The sequence below is a fragment of the Aptenodytes patagonicus genome, chromosome 1 (assembly GCF_965638725.1).
Source record: "Aptenodytes patagonicus chromosome 1, bAptPat1.pri.cur, whole genome shotgun sequence".
NCBI lineage: Eukaryota > Metazoa > Chordata > Aves > Sphenisciformes > Spheniscidae > Aptenodytes > Aptenodytes patagonicus.
In genome coordinates this window covers 101,231,702-101,248,705 of record NC_134949.1, presented here as the reverse complement: position 1 = coordinate 101,248,705, position 17,004 = coordinate 101,231,702, and the positions used below count along the sequence as shown (strand labels likewise).

General features: G+C 42.6%; 2 protein-coding genes across 7 annotated transcripts in view; one reads left to right on the top strand and one right to left on the bottom strand.

Annotated features, from left to right (window-relative positions):
- ARL13B (ARF like GTPase 13B) overlaps positions 1-8,100 on the bottom strand; it is a 50,077-nt gene extending 41,977 nt beyond the window's left edge. For 2 of the 5 annotated variants that reach the window (XM_076350892.1, XM_076350910.1), the window contains exons 1-3: positions 8,007-8,099; positions 2,981-3,154; positions 1,165-1,235 (exon numbers count right to left, since the gene is read on the bottom strand). In XM_076350892.1, the coding sequence (XP_076207007.1) occupies positions 1,165-1,235; positions 2,981-3,039 (130 nt within the window). In that variant the 5' untranslated portion in view covers positions 3,040-3,154; positions 8,007-8,099. Of the gene's footprint in view, positions 1-1,164; positions 1,236-2,980; positions 3,155-8,006 lie in introns of those variants that run through there. The other 3 variants (XM_076350874.1, XM_076350881.1, XM_076350902.1) reach the window with 3 other exon arrangements.
- An 847-nt stretch (positions 8,101-8,947) lies between these two features.
- PROS1 (protein S) overlaps positions 8,948-17,004 on the top strand; it is a 39,020-nt gene continuing 30,963 nt past the window's right edge. The window contains exons 1-4 of one of the 2 annotated variants that reach the window (XM_076350853.1): positions 8,948-9,075; positions 13,718-13,875; positions 14,920-14,944; positions 15,278-15,364. In XM_076350853.1, coding sequence (XP_076206968.1) covers positions 8,997-9,075; positions 13,718-13,875; positions 14,920-14,944; positions 15,278-15,364 — 349 coding nt within the window. In that variant the 5' untranslated portion in view covers positions 8,948-8,996. Of the gene's footprint in view, positions 9,076-9,330; positions 12,598-13,717; positions 13,876-14,919; positions 14,945-15,277; positions 15,365-17,004 lie in introns of those variants that run through there. The other variant, XM_076350863.1, reaches the window with a different exon arrangement.

The window sequence follows — 17,004 nt, the reverse complement described above, 5'->3', positions numbered from 1 at the left end:
AGAATCATTCTTTATGTTATATACATACACATGCAATTTCCTTCTTTTGAACCTTTTCCTCATTATACACACTTACAACATTGATTTTTATACAAGGCTTACTGAGGTATGTGCGTTAGTGGATGGTCACCTGAAAACAACTTCAGCACATGCACACAAGAAAAAAAACACAAAATCAGGTCCATTGACTTCTCTAATGCATACTAAGATGTGAAACACATCATTAACCAGAAAGTTTGTATCACTGCATTAATTCAAAGTAATTATTAATTAGAATGTGGTCTACAGCCTTCAGAGTTTTTGTCCTACACTTACTTTCACTTAAAGCAACTGATGGAGACAGACGGCTTGCTTGTAGTTACAGTGTTCCTTCAGCTATTTATTGAACTACTGAAAAACCTTTCCTCTAGTCCAAAAATAGGCTATGATGCTCATGACATTTAAACAAGAACCCAGAACAGATTTTGTTGCAATTTCGCATTTTGCACCGTTAACAATACAGTGGTCAACTCAAGGCACATATGCAACAAGGTACTCTGAACATTTGGTCTTAGTGTTTCCAAGATAATTAAACACCTCTATGGACTAATTTTTTCTGTCTCAGTGGACTAAGGCTTCTAATGCTGCAAGGTGCAATGTCTTAAGAGGCAGTTCTCTCCATACTATCTACCTTGCCTCTATAACATACTATTACCTTTGAAAAATACATAGCAGAACGATAGCAACTTTGTTGAACTACCACTGATTTGGTCTATGTTAGCTCAACACGATGTTAAGTGCAGTGGCAAATGAGTGAATGCAGAGCTTCCTCTGCTACTTCTCCTGAGCATAAAGCACATGACTGGGAACACCTACTTTTTAAGTCACCCTAGCATGACTTGCAGGATATCAAAAATCAGGATCTTTATGTTTCAAAGGTAAGACCCCTTAATATTTCTCTCATCTGCAAGTCTTCACACAACGGGGCCTGTGACATGCTCACTTTGGCAATCACACTCATACCACTTTTGGTGGTACAATCACCAAAATTTTCTTTCAACAATATGGGAAGGAGAGATAAATTAACGGATGAAGCAATATTTTTAAATTAAAATGATAGAAAATTAGTAGTTATACTCTCTCTCTCAATGCTCCATTTAGATGATAAACAAATTAATTGCTTACCTCCTTGAATTCCTCGGACTGTAGCAGTTTTACCAGCATTATCAAGACCCACCATTATTAGTGTCACCTTCCTCCATAAGGAGAAAAAAAAAAAGGAAAGATATTTCAAATCTTTTTTTCCTCTAGCTAGACATCACTTATTTTATTAACTTTTTTAATACATGCATAGCAAATTTACCACAAAACAGTAGAAAGAATAGGTATCAAAATACCAAGTAGCAGGCATTGTTACAATTGTGTATTTGGTGTTCAGTATGTCAAACCATCGATTAGACAGAACAGCAGAACAAGAAATAAGAAGTCTAATGTTGTGCTGTAAGTTTCACATGAGACAATGATTTTGCTTTCAACTTGTATTTGCCTCCTGAAATTTAATTTCACGGTACTGTAAATTTTATCCTTTTTTTTTGGTGTGGTCATTGTCTCTAACAATTTCTGTAATTTCATTTCCATTCCCCGTATTTTTACCGTCTCTCTGCCTCGAAGTTGTGCCTATACTAGAAATTTATTTCTGTCTCAACCAGTGCATCTGAACAACACTATACAGTATACAACACTTGTGTAGACAACATCAGATGCTGTAAACAAGCAGCACTGGTACTCATCATGCCTTTGTTTCAAGCAGGAGCAATCTAGACTGTTAATGTGCAAACCAGTGGTGCTGAGTATGTACAATATATCAGCAAACTGGTATACAGGCTAGAATTTATACCAGGATAGGATTTTAAGCAAAGCAATAGGAAAAACATATCTATGTGTATACCTCAATTGTTCCTCCTATTCACAAAGACTCAGAGGAGTCAAAGAAATTTCCTCAATTTTATGCCCCTTTAAGTGAAGGAATACTAAAAACATTGTTATTTCCAGTTTTAAAACTATAATAGCATAATACATGAAGTATAATTTATGCAAGTTCTTTCAGAAGAGCCAAAAAGCTCTGAGAAAAGAACCTAAAAGTGAACAGTAGGATCACAGTAAATTATACTTTAACAGTAAGCTAAAATCAGAACAGCCATGAACATTTATAAACTCACAATTGTTTATAATACATTGGTCAAGTCAGAAAGCTATTCAATCCAATATAGTTCTTTGAATAGCAGCACCTTCCGTAAAACCTAAACTACGTAGCATTGAAGAAAAGAGCAAATCCTCCTGCATGACTGTTTAGTATAAGTGTGGTGTACCCTTTATTGCCCTTCCCTATAGTTTGTAAATAGTTTGAAACAAACTATGCACTATCTGTGCATCTCTGCTAATTGGAGGGAAAAGGGTGCAGGATGTCAAAGTAAAAGTAACAGAAACAAATGAGAACAGTAGAATTCCATAAGCAAGAATGGATCACCAGGCTACCTACAAAATGCAGTATTAAGATACTTAGATAATAGTAAGAAAACTAGTATTACACTGGGACTACAGTCTACTCTTGACAACAGAGTGTTTTAACACATTACACTTCAGAATCTCAAAACGCAGAAACTAAATCAATAAGACAAAAGCCAAATAAACTTTACATAAACATTCTAGCATCACCCCATAATGCTCAACTTGAAGAAACAGTATGTGAAGGACAATATTTTGAACTTTATACTTTCCTGGAGCCAGAAACAAAGTACCTGAGTTAGGGATGATTAACATTTCATTTGTAAGTTCAGAAGACATACTGATTCTCTCTTGGAGAAAAAAATGACAGATTTTGTCTCGGAATTAAAAAATACGAAAGAATGTTTAGTAGCAAATAAAGTAAAACACAGATGAGAGGACATGAAATACAGTTTGGGAAGGTCAGCACAGAAACGTAAAATACTTTCACATTTACCTGACAGGTTCCTGCCACCGTTTTAGCCAGCTGCAGCAATTGGCCATTAGACTGAACATCCTTCTTCACTAGCCATCCAGAGCCACAAAAGCTACAGAAACAATGTGGACAGGCCAGAACAACCCAAGAAGACCGGGAGAGAGACTGCAGAGGCCCAGATGTGTGTGGTCACTGCTAGCAAGAAAAAAGAAAAAAAAAAAACAAAACACACACAACAAAATGCATAGTTAGCCCTTATGTATAACGAAGGCAAGCCATTTCCCTAGCAGCAGCCCGTCTATTCAGTGTGTCATATTCAGTCAGCCCCATGACAGCCTCATTATGCCTTTCACTTTTCCATCCTCTCACACTTCATCTGCCCCCATTTTACATATCTGGGCAGCAACAACACAGTACTCATATAAAATAATAATGCAAGACCACTGCACATAAGGAAATCTGCAAGTTAGAGCAGTAAGACACATCAAGCTATGAAATTCCAGCGCTTGCCTCGCTAACACATCCCACAGCTCTGCTGACTGACAGAAAATAAGGACCAATTTCAAGCATAAATAAGTCTTGTAAGAACATAACAGGATAAGATATTAAAAGCAAACAATGTCCTACCTGTTAAGTATATTCATTTAACTGTCAATTTCTTTTACACAAAAAGATCCCACAAGGAAACTGGGTGCTCTAATGAGTACTTTGAGGAACTGGCACCTTAATATCTAGTAATTGTCATTAAATTAAATAGAAGTATCAAGAACTTCCATCATTCTACAATCCCACTTTCTACTCTTCAAACAGGAGAAAGAAACAGAGAATATTCCTCTTTCTGACGTTGCTCTGTGGAACAAACAATGGAGAATAACTGTATGATCATGTGCATGTTTATTTCTTTGTATGTACACTTAGCGATGAAACAGTGAAGCTTACACAAAGCATGAGGTCCAGTGCACAAAGATGCAAAAGCCTTAAAACTCCCTTAGTCATTCAGCTACAATAATCCTACTCCAAACAACAGTAGTTATCCAGGTAAAGGCCTTTCACCAACAAGCTTTGGGCAACTTTACTTCACGAGTTCAAATCCACAACCTTCCTGGTAGGATGATGTACCGAGTCTGGCTGCTATTTTCTTCACAGCAGCCTGTATGGTGCTGTGCTTTGTATTTTTGGCTAAAACACTACTGATAGCCAAAACATTTGTGTGTTACTACTGAACAGTGCTTGCACAGCATCGAGGCTTTCTCTCTTTCCCACTCTGCCCTGTACCCCTCTCCCCCCAGCCAGGAGGCTGGAGTGGGCAAGAGGTTGGGAGGGGACACAGCCAGGACAGCCGGCCCCAACTGACGGGAAGGATATTCCATACCATATGATGTCGTGCTCAGCAAAACATAGCTCAAGGAAAAGAGGAAGAAGGGGGAATGTTCATGGTTACTGCATTTGTCTTCCCAAGCAGCCGTGAAGCATGCTGAGGCCCTGCTTTCCAGAAAGCGGTTGAACATCTGCCCACTGATGGGAAGTAGTGATTTTGCTCTTTTTGCTCTGCTTGAGCATGCAGCTTTTGCTTTCCCCATTAAACTGCCATTATCTCTATACACAAGTCCTCTCATCTTCCTTCTACCTTCTCCCCATCCTGGGGGAGAGAGGAGTGAGCAACTCACTGGGTGCGTGTTTAGCTGTTGGGCAGGGTCAACCCACCACAGTCCTCAGTGCCCAATGTGGGGCTAAAGATAATGACAGCTTTGATCTGAGCACATTATAGTTGTTAACTGGCAGGCTCCTGTGCTGGTCACTGAGCTTGCTTACTTTACTGCATATTAGAGTCTGGCGCTTGTTAGTGGCTGGAAAAGGCTGTATAGATTACTCCTCCTTTGGGAAAAGGCAAAGCCATTTGTGGGATTATGTCTGCTCAAGTGCACTTGGTGGGATGCACTGGGATGGGGAAATCCAGTGTGTATCTCAAGGAGATTTAAACTTGGGGGAAAATAACCCATGATTTGAGTTGTATGTTACAGGAACAGTACAGCAAGAACCACTTGAACAAAGGAGGATGAGCCTCATGAGGAACCGAATGAGTGCGGCAGTGACTCAACCCAAGTGGGTCTTGGCACCCAGCAGTCCAACGTGCCACTTGCCCTGTCCTGAGTGACCACCTCCAGAAATGGAGCCCAAGCCATCAACTGTTCTTATTCGGGGAAGCTATCACCTCAGCTTATAGGCTCATATCATCTTAGCTCATATTTTGATCAGCAGCTTAAGCTAAAAAAAAAACCCAGCTGGATTCATATCAGAGCAGCTGAGATGTAGACAGATATTCCCTACTGCTAACTTGCCTCCATGAGCAGATTAACTGAGAGTAGTGACACTTTGAATTACCACAGCAAGTTTCCTAAAGCTTGTTTCTCAAAACTCATTTTCTTAAAAAAAAAATTCCTTTCATATTTTAAATAAGTAACCTCAAACTAAGGTAATTTCAAATGATGCAGAAAAGTGAATTAAATATGATAACTTTGAAAAGTTGTCATCTTCCCAATTTAGACCAATAAAAGTGGAAAAAAATTGAGGAACTATCCCTAACAAACAAATTTTTGTCCCTAACAAACTATGATGGTTTAGATAATTTATATAGGTAGGAACTGAAAACTCCCCCTGATCTTATGAAGCTGCTGCATTCAGGGATGCCTTTGTGTGGATCTGCCATCATTCAATGTCAGAAACAGGTCAGATTTCTTCCACAGCAGAGACAACAGATACTCTTTAAATATTTATATTCCATTATACAAGAGCACCTGAGAATAGATTCTCCACAGGACAGCTTAGCGTGTGAAGACCAGAGAAGTTCCTAAAAAGGAGATGATTACAACTATTACAAGTATTAAAATTGGGCTCTGAAGAATCCAAAATAAAAAAACCCAAAACCTCAAAAAACCTCACATGCAGTGGAGTATGGTGCCTCAATCCACAAGCAAGTACCAAAGCTAACTTTGAGAACACGGCTACACAAATTTTCAGCTAGTTCTGCTGAAAAGCAAAATGTAACAGCTCGATGAACAATGCAGTGACAAAAGTGTAACATTTTCAGTGCCAGAGCATCATCACAGAACAATTCCCACCCCATATTATACGGATTGTTTAGCTTTGCAAATTGTCACAAAATTGCTCTAAAGCACAGGCCCATAGCATTCAAATGGGATTCATGAGAAGAAGAAAACTTGTTAAAGAGTGAAGAGCAGAGGACGACTATGTCATAGCGGAAGAATCTTGTTTAAATACAAAACCCCAAAGGGGGCTGGGCAAGAGGTGACAAATAAGATAAATTTCCAAAACATGCCACTAGAGAAAGAAAGCCCGGGCATTCAACACTGCTGAGAATATTATGGTAGGGAGGCAAATGACGTTGTATTATGCTATTTTGGAAAGACTGCATTTCTTGAACTAGCAATAGACAAAAAAATTGATCTCTGAAATACGTATGGAACATACTACATGTATTTTATGCATTAACATCATTCAGAAGTTGTTCCAGATATTATATCTGCCAGCTTGAACTCTTTATGCTTGTTGAGGTGAAGCAAAACTAACATGCCCACAAGCTCAGAAATATGTAAAACTGTGTAGTTAAGTTAGTATACCATTTACCTAGGAGGTCAGCACAAGTGTAAAGGACTAAGAATGTCAAAGAACCAATTTTTAGGTAAAAGAATAGAAAAAGTGTACTACAGAGACTAAGAAAAACACGACAGATAACTGCATTAACTCATTACACTCTAGATTTAGATCAAGAGCTACTTAGCAGCCTGTATGTTATGTGATCCAAAGTACTGGGTACCAGCAAGTCCAACATCCAAAGTCATCTGATGAATAAGTTTATCTACTTGCATATCAAGTTACAAAACAAGCACCTTTTTACACATTTCACTGTCAGAGTTTACATTAAATGTTCTGCCTTTGGTAGAGGCTTTTATGGTAGAGAATTTTTTCACTGTCATATCAATCTCTCACTTTCCTTAAAATATACTTTTCCTTAAACCATTTAAAGCTGACCCTCCTCATAAAGTTTAATTATTTAACTTCCTACCATGATGTTCCTTGCCTGACTTGTTTGAATTTTAATTATAAGAACATAGTATTTTAGTTGTATTTTGTTACACTTTGAACAGCAAAGTGATTGAGCAATGAAGAAGGCTTATTCAGCAAAAACCTGAACACCATCCTCCCTGCCAAAATTGCAGTGTAGTTAACAAGTGTATGAAGTGCCAGCAAGAACTGTAACGTCTTGAAAGACTGAAGCATACAAGTATTTGTGAAAAATAGCTCTAGGACCATCAGTTCTTCTGTAAAGAAAAGTTATTACAAGACTAGCAGTTCAAGTGAGTTTCTGCACTTTCCCGCCACGTTCCTACCCTTCTTGTGTTTCCACAAAAGAAGCAGCCCTGAAATCCAGTGACTTTGGTTCAGGCATGTTTTCTTTGCTTGTCTCTTCCGCTGTGGGAGTACTTTTTTTGTTTTGTTTTTTTTTTTTAAATCAACGTTTCAGAGAAAATCTACTCTGTATCGCCTGAAGATTTACACGCAGGCTGCCAAACACCCGCAGCCCGAGGCTGCCGTTGCGGACACACACCGATGTGTTTTATACGGCGAGACTGGAGCGGAGCTGGAAGAAACTCGACCCGAGCTCCGCCAGCCGGGAGCCGAGCAGGACGCTCGGCCCGAGCCTGGCGGGGCGACCCCTCCCCAGCGGCGACCCCGCCCGGGAGATGCCCCGGCCCCGCCGAGAGCAGACTTACTCCGGACCCTCACCGGAGGCGCAAACACCTGAAGAAGGCGCCCCGCGAAGACCCCGAGCTGCCAGCCTCGCCGCCGTCCCGCGGCACCGCCGGCACCCCGCCGCACACGCCGCTCCTGGAAAACCAGGCCCCGGCGGGGCCGGGCCGGGGCCGGGCCGCACAGCCAGCCGCCTCACACCAGCAACCGCGGCGGCCGGCGGCCCGCCGGAGCCACAGCCGCCTGCGCGCCCCCCGTCCCCGCCCGGCGCACTTACCGGTCGCCCGGCGGAGGCGATGAGGCCGCGCAGCCCGAGCACTAACGGCTCCGCGCTGCCCGCCCGCGCCCCAGGGGGCTCCGCGCCGCGCAGCCCGTCCCCGCCACAGCGGCGGCCGACGAGACCGGCGTTGCCCCGGGCGACAGGAGGCCGCGGCCGAACGCGGAGAGCGGGAGGCGGCGGCCGCGGCGCTCCGCCCGGCTCCGCCGCGCCGGGGTCACGTGCCCGGCGCCCCGCTCACGCGAAGCCGCCCATTGGTCGAAGCCGAGATCTCCGAGGCAGTGGGGACGCGTACCCAGGCCGGTAACCCCCGGTTACCGCTAACGGGAGACGGGAAGGGACAAACTTGTCGGCAGCAGCGGAGCGCGAAGGCAGGCCGCGCCGACGCTCGGGCGGAGGAGCGCGAGAGGGCCGTCCCGCGGCTAACCAATAGGAGCGGGCGGCTTCCCCGGCGCCCGCGGAGGATCAGCCAACCAGCTGTAAGGGGCCGAGGACAGCACGCTCTCCCCGACCCCCCCCGCCCGAAAGTAAACAACGGCGCGCGCGCCCGGCGGCGGCGCGACCCTACAGTCGTGCCCGCCGCCGCGCGGGCGCTGCCGGGCCCGCTTTGCCCCTCTCCCGCTGGTGCCAGGCGCCTCCGTGGCTGGCGCCCTCCCGCTCGCTGTGCGCGGAGCGCCGGGAGCCCCTCCCGGGGAGTACGTCCGCGGACCCCCGCGTGCCTGGCTCCCGCGGCCGCCGCCCCCGGGGCCGCCCCTCGGCGCGGCCCGGCCGCGGGTCAGGCGCGAACATCCCGCGGCGCTGCCCCCGGCGCCCTGGTGACGCTCCCGCAGGGCAACGCTGCCCGGACGGGGCCCAGCCTCCACCCCCCGCCCCGCCGCCCCTCCCTCCCGCCCCCAGAGGCTCGCCCGGCCCCTCCGCCCCGGCCGCCGCGCAGAGCAGCCGCCGCGCAGTCACGGCGCCGTGCCCGGTCCCGGCCGTCCCCCGGTAGCGATGAGGCCGCGATGCAGGCGGTGCCTCCCGCTGCTGGCGGGCCTGGCGGTGGCCATCGCCCTCGCGGAGGCCGCGACCTGTGAGTGAGGCGAGGCGGGAGGAGGAGGGGGGCGAGCGGGGCCGGGGCGCGCGGGCGGCGTCCCTTAGCGTCCCTCGCGCTCCCAACCGCCCGCCCTCAGCGCCGGGGGCGCCTGGGGCCGGGGGCGCCTTGGGGCTGGGGGCGAGGGGCCCCGCGGCGAGCTGCCGACCGGGGGGCCGGCGCCGTTCCCCGCGGGCGTGGGGACGGGGTGCCGCAGGCGGCCGCCTCAGCACCGAGGCGAGGGGCGGCCCTCCCCCCCGGTCCGCTGCATCGCGTCCTCCCTTCCCGGGTGGGTGCCACTGAGCCACCGCGGTGGTGGGGCGCCTCGATCCCGTCGGTTTTGGCTGCTTGCTCGGAGCCAGCCGCTACTGTTGGGGCAGCTGAGCTGTAACTTGGGGCTGGTCGCGGCTCGGAAGCTGTTGGCGGCCGAAACGCAGCTCCGCGGCTCGGGGGAAAGCGTGCCTTCCAGTAGCGCTCGATTCGCTTAGGAGAAAAAGAGTCGGTAGAACATGGTCTCGGGAGAGTGGCGTTGTTGCGGAGTCCAGGCAAGCAGCCCTGACTCTCTTGATAAGTTCAGACCTATCAGCCTAGGTAAGAACTACTTGCTCTCACATGTAGATCAAAAAAATAATCAAAGATTATGTCTTTGACACGAAAGTCTTTGAGCTTAGTACTAAAAGAAGACAATGTGTATCTGGAACAAGCAGAATTGCAGCTCAAAGTAAGCCTGTTTCTGACGTGTTTTACTAATGATTAAACAGGCAGAAGAAAAACCTAATGTTTACTAGTCAGGCTTCTGTTTGAATGCTCGGGGTTCTGACTATGAAGGGAACGGTGGAAAGATGAAAGTTCATTTTATAACTTACTTTTGAACAGGTCCTAAAAATAAATCTTCTAATAAATCTTTTGTCATGTTTATTTCTCTGTTTTCATCACATTTCCTGTTCCATTTATCTGCCCCACTGCATACCTTGTCAGTTTTCTCTTTTATGAACAGTGATTATTAGCAGTTGTCCTACTCATGCAAAATTTCTGTGACCCAAGTAGTCCGCTTTCGTATCCCTGGCTCTGAACAATGCCAGGGATTTCTGGGACAGGTTAAAAAAACCAGAAAGATCTTAATAATGTAGCTTGTACCATTCAATAATGATAAAGGAAGGTTGCCTCTCTGCTAGTCTTAGTGCAGCTGTGTTTGGTCCAACATCCAGTGAGGGACAGGTTTTGGGTAAGATGGAGAAGGAACAAGCAAACACTAGCAGTTGGTTGGGTTTATTTTGTTGGCTGCATAAAGCTTATGTTGCTGATGAGCATTTCGGGAGACTCTAGTCTCTGGAATTATGGAGCTGATTGCAATATAACAGCTGTACAAATAAGATAATGCCACCTTCTACAGTGGCATCACATTTCCTTTTTGTTCAGTTTATTGGGTCTTCTGAGTTTCTGGAAGCACTAGAGCACTGGCTACAACTGCTAGTTGGGTAGTAGGTAAGCCGCTCTAAGCTGTGTTTAACTAGCCCACTTAGGTTTATAGTTGCATCTGCACTACAAAACAGCGGTTAGGAACCACTGAATCTCATCCTCTACCCCCATTTTTTTCCTTTTTCAGTAGCATTACTTCTAAAGAAGTGCTTGATAAGTAATCACTGCAGAGTGTCTGTACAACACCTATTGAAATCGTAGCTAGGATTTCCATGAGGCTTCAGTGATAATCAAATAAAACACACTGAGTTCATTAAGGGTTAACTACTGGTTTGTCAGGGTCAAGTGTGCCAGAGTTTCCTGTAATCAAACTGGCAGCAGTAGCAGTGAGGATTTTTTTTTTCCTTTAATAAAGGTCCTATCATAATCTTTGTAAGGAAAACCCAGTTGAATAAATACACTACTAATTCTATGCATGTGAATTGAAATATTTGCAATAAAAATACGGAATTTCCATTGAGTTACATGTCTTATTTAAACTCAAAAGTCATAGGAAATCAGCTTAAGAGAAGGGTAAACTGCTGTGATGTAGGGGAATAGACCTGTTTCCATTACTCCACTGTATTCAAAACATGAAGTAGGTAGTGTTAGATCTGGTGTAATGTCCTCAAGAATGTTGCACTTACTTGGAATTTTCTTGCACTTTGTTTACTGAAAGTGTGCATCAAAATGAGAATTACGTAGCTAAAGGTCAAAACAAGATTGTTGAAAGTCAGCTGTGAATTAGGCCTCATCTACACCAGAGAGCCTCTGCCCCAAAGCTGCGTCAGCATGCTTGTGCTGGTAGTAACCTCCAACGTAAACAAAATCAGCAGGTGCAATGTACAGTTTTACTATTTTGTTGTCACTCCTGTTGCGTCAGAACAGATGGACTTTCTGCATCCTTCTTATTAGTCTGCTTTTATGTAATGACAAATACAGCCATTTACCCAAATTAATTAAAATGACACTGCTAGCAACAGTTGGTGGTAAATAAATTATCAAAATGTTTTTCTGCTTTCCGGTGCGGTTAGGGCTCAGAAGAGCTCTCATGAGGCCCTTCTTGTCCTGTCATCTCACCGTGCTTTTTGCCGGTTTCCCAGCAGACAGTATGATAGTGGTGGGCTCACGGATTGAGAGAGAAAAGATCTACGAGATTCACAGATGCAGCAGTTTCCAATTCATTGCTCCTCCTAACTGCTGTATGAAGGATACGTAACAGCCAGAGAATCCAAATCCAGCTCTTGAAATATGTGCTTATGAGAGCCCTTGAGATGTGCTTATGGCATACCTTAAGATTTGTGAAAGTGGAAAACAGTAGAAGAGAGAAGCAGGCTTGAATCATTTCTTTTGTGCCAAGAATTTCTGGAAGTGGGGGCCCAGAAAGTCAGATAAGACTTTTCTTTCCCCGAGCAGTTTCCTTGAGGATCAGTCTTCACCTTACAGAGTTCTTTCCATTCTCCGGTAAGACCACCATGTAGATCAAGATGTAAATAAGAAGAAATGAATCCTCAAATACCGGACTGTTGCCTGCTCATATACTTAGTACTGGGGAAGGGCACAAGCTGACTTCTCCTCCTTGCATTTCTAAGCAACTTGCTGGCTGCTCTCTGAGATAAAGGTGTGCTTCAAAACTTTTGGAGGTATGCTGTAGTATGTCCACCTTATGCTCAGGAAATCTTAACCTACTGCCTTACCAGAAAGATTAGTCTTACCAGAATGAAAGCAAGTAGGTCAATTTGAAGTGACAAGCTTATCCCACATCGAATACATTTAGGATGCTGTAACAGAAAGGTTTCTTCAGGTCATTATCCAATGTTGCAGCATGTGCTTCAGTTGTGTTCCCCATCACTTGATAGAGACCTTTAGTAACGTGCCTTTAGTAATGTGTTTAGGATGGTATGATTTTAGTTACCTCTGGTACCTGAAAACTATCCTCGCTGCAAGTTCTGGGCCTCATTAGCTGCTCTTTCTAATAAGCCTTTTGAGTTTTTTCTTTCCTTTTAGTGCACAGACATGGGGAGGCTGTTCTCTGACACTCGGCTGCTGGCATGCCTCATAAAGGTGCTCTGGGTTTGTGGTATTACATGCTCATAAACAGTACTGAATTGACTTGATCTTCTTCGTAGACTAGTGATGAATATGTACGTACACCATATCTGGTTTGCACTGCAAGCGTCATGATCCTCACACAGTTGTGCTAGTCTGAGAGGTTAAGTTGTGCAAAGGCTGATAAAAGAAGGGCAGGTGTAGAAGTGTGGTGCTCTCTAGTTAACATATGTCAGCCATGCTCTTTAACCCTATGAGCTGGACTTTTTCCAATTATGCTCATCCATTTTGCTCTTAATCACACGGTTATGTCCAAAAGTTAAACTAATGAGGCAGTCTAATTTAGTTGCTGTTCCTGTAGAGTTGTGTGCTCTACAAAGAACAATCGAAGCAAACAGACATCTTCCATTTTTAGTGTCATTTCTCAACTCACTTATTTGTTCACCATTTGTGTAAAAGTCAATAAAATGACAATAACAAGATACATGAAAATTAAGTAATGACACATAACATGATGGATCTGAAATATAAAAGTTAGCTAGGATTGTATTTTATCTTGATAAAAAGTGAATGTATTCGTAGGTTGTTTGCCTTGATGTTTCTCAGGATATCATTCTCACCTTTTACTTTGTCTTGTTCTTTACAGTTCTGAAAAATAAAATAACATTTATGTTAATTGCATATAACAGGTAGCCTGATTTTATAAGACACACTTTTGGACTCACATAAGTTAAATAGGGTCAGAATATTTACTACTAGATCACTGAAACAGGTAATATAAAAAACTTCACAGCTTTTTTCCACTTATGGGTCACATATCTCACTTTGTAATATCCATAGCAAAAAAAAAAAAAAAAATCTGATCCTGAATATGACATTTAAATTATGCTTCAGGCATAGCATAGCATAAATGTTTTTTTGGTGACTCAGGACTTCTTTGGTCAGAAAAGCTACCCCACATACAGAGAACAGAATCCTAGGATTTCTTGCCTATTTTCCAAAATGATAGCAAACAGCAACTCCTGAGTAAGCATTTAATTCAGAATTTCGTGTTAGATTCTCATATTTGTTCAGTGATTGAAGTGTTTTTCAGCTGTTAAGCAAATAACAACAGAGCTCCTTTGTTTCCACAAAGTTTTATCCCAGCAGTATGCCTCTCAGTTCCTGGTGAGGAAACGACGAGCAAATTCTTTTATGGAAGAAAGTAAGAAGGGAAATTTAGAAAGAGAGTGCATTGAAGAATTATGCAATAAGGAAGAAGCCAGGGAAATCTTTGAAAATAATCCCGAAACTGTAAGTATCTGATGAATATATATGAGGTAGATAGTAGTTCTTTGCAGAGGGAAAGCTAGAAGTACATAGAATTCACACTGCAAAGCTAAAAAAAACCCACCGTGCAGACCAAGAACTGGTTTGAAATTCTTTTGTGTATAAGCAAAGAGAATAGTTGCATAGATACTATTTTAATTTCAAGTACGGATCACCAGTTTTAGAGCACAGTTGTCTGCAAGCATTCCATGTGGGGAAACTCTGTTGGCCTCAATTAAAATTTTACACAGAGGATGCATGGCAGTGCAGCCCTTTTAATGAAGGGATTGGACATACTACTGTGAGCTTTTTTCCCGGTGGGGAGAACTCTGTTTCTCCGTTCATTCCCACGTTACGTTATTTAGTATTAGGTATATTTTATTCAGTTTTGTACTATAAAAGTGTTATTACAAAATATATATGGTTAAAACAAATTCTTGTTTTGCAAATTATGTATCGGTTCCATGTTCTGTCTTTGATAAAATTGCATGTATTTAGATATTCTGATTGTTAAGATTAAATTGTTTCAGTAATCAATAATCATTTGCTTTTAACAATTTTTAACAATTAACGCTTTTCACTTTATTTGGAATTAATTGCACATGAGATGTTCAACCTATTCCAGGGTTTTTTTTGTTTATTTTAGGGTGAAAAAGGCAGATAAAGGAGGCTGCTCTGCATCCAGTAACAACATTGGGCAAGATCCTCCCATTCAAAGAGACAGTTTTCAAAGTCATTTTGACACCCAATTCATTTTCATTTCCTTCATTGTGAAAGTGTGCAATTCAGTGCAGTATCTTAATCTCTCCAGTGAGACGTGTGTTTATTAAATAATCTGCTGCCATAACCTAAACAATAGTGATATAGAAAACTTGTTCTATATTCTATGAGTCAAAGTGATTTTTTCTTTTTTGCTTCTTTTACAGTTATAATACAAGTATATTTTAGAACTTAGTCAGTGATATATTTTACTGTAATTCTATCTACCTTAAATTTTTCTTACTCTTTATTTTTCTTTTTTTTCTGCAGGAGTATTTTTATCCCAAATATTTAAGTGAGTACAAAAAACCTGAACAACTCTAGTATTAATCATTCACTGGTCTTCTTATTTGGGTAATACTAGTTTAGTTATTCTGCCTGTAGCGCTTGAATGATTTCCGTGCTGGTTATAATGCCTACTAGCTCTTCGGCAGTTCTGTGTGCTTAGATCCTAGCAGAGGCACTCCGGAGGTTGGTCTGTGATCAGCTGTCCTGAATATGCCCAGACAAGTTTTCTAATTCAAGCTGTGAGAACAGACTCTTTGAAGATGCCATGCATAAGCTGTTGTCATTTCAGTCTAAATGAGTGTTTGTATCATAAGCAGATTGTGTGGGTTTGCATTTGCAGGCTGCCTTGCCTCCCATCGAGCAGGGATTTTCAGGGTTACTGCAGTTACTCCAGATTCTCCAGCTGACCTGAGGGCTTGTGTCAATGGTAAGTGCTGCTGTTAGATACTTTACCTAATGCACTCACATCTAAGAACACGCGCGTACATGGCTAGAAAGCAGTTCACATAAGCAGAAAAAGAGACGAATATCCATTTAACTCGGGCAAACTCAATTATCTGGAACAGAAATTGACAAAGAATATTAGGTGAGACAGCGCATTTTCAGAGCAAGTGGTGTAAGTGACTGTTTTTAACTTTAAAAAGCATGCTGGAAAGGAAACATAATACCGCAAAATTGAAGGCAGAATTCGTCTGGAAACATACGAAAGTGTCCTACACCAACCCACCGATGTTCCCTAGTATGTCCTCTGTACTCTACCATGTCTTTAATAGTTATGTCTGACTCTCTGCGTCTAGCAAGTTCTGTTCTGTCAGTTAAGGGAAGGGACCATCTGGTTAATTCTCCTTTCTTCCACTCTTTGGCCCATAGTTACACTGTAGCCCTTCATGAAGTGGGTAACATTATCAGCTGAAAAATTCAAATACTAGCTGGAAAACTAGTATTTGTCATTGAGTCTAGACACAAGAAGGTCACAAAGCATGAAACTTGTGATGTTGCTCAAATATTTTATTTTTTACGCCTGTACATTCATAAGTCCAGTGTGAATTGTTTTTTTTCTAGTAAATTCACAGGAAGCAGTCTGTACCATATTCCCTACTTGTCACAGTTGAAACATGTCTCTAAACCTCTAAACCTTTACAGCCTGGTTACATCAAAGAAGCTTTCAGATAGTTTGAAGAGGGATGCTTATCCTTAACCATCTGACACTGGTTTTGTCATTGAAAGCAATGGAAGGCAAAAAAATCCTTAATGATTACACTGCACATGGTGACGGATGAACATATTTTCCAGATCACTTGACCAATGTGACTGCTGTCACAAATTAAAATGTATTCCCATTCATATCACTCTTTCTCACTCTCATTAGAGGTCCTGGAAGGAAAGGATTTAGCAGTTGTGTGAATGTGCAGTGTTTCTGTATTACCCAGTGAAAACAAGTAGTTTACTTGATAGTCATTGTATTTCTCCATTTGGGTTCACATTATAAAATCAAGTTAAAAAACCTGTTACTATTAGTCAGTCACCAGGATAAAGGAGAAGTAAAGAGAGTATGCATAAAATTTTCAAGTGTTTCTAAGGCTTAAATGTTCAATGAAATTTATGCACATTTCTGGAAAGGAGCTACTGCTGAGAAAGTGGAATTTAAAATTCCCATTAAAGCTATATCACAATTCTTTAAAATGTTTTCACTGAGACAAAGATTTTGTGATACTGATATTAACAGATTTTTTTTATTATTTTAAAAGTTTTGTCTTTCTGAATTTATCGATCCAAATTGTTTTGATATTGTAAAAATGAAAAACCCAATTTTCCTAATGAGAAATAATTAAATGATAATAGGAACTAGTTTATAACAATACAGTAACTAGTTTGAATCTCAAGCTGAAAAAAATAAAGGAATAAAAATAACAATTCAAACAGAATTGAAAAATAATTTCATTGTTTTCAGATTTGCCCAAATGACTTATTTCAGAACGCAAATGAACACACGTTTCAGAACACACCTTTCTGGATAAACAGTTACAAAAATTAGTGAATATATTGACTTTCTCATCCCCATCAAGG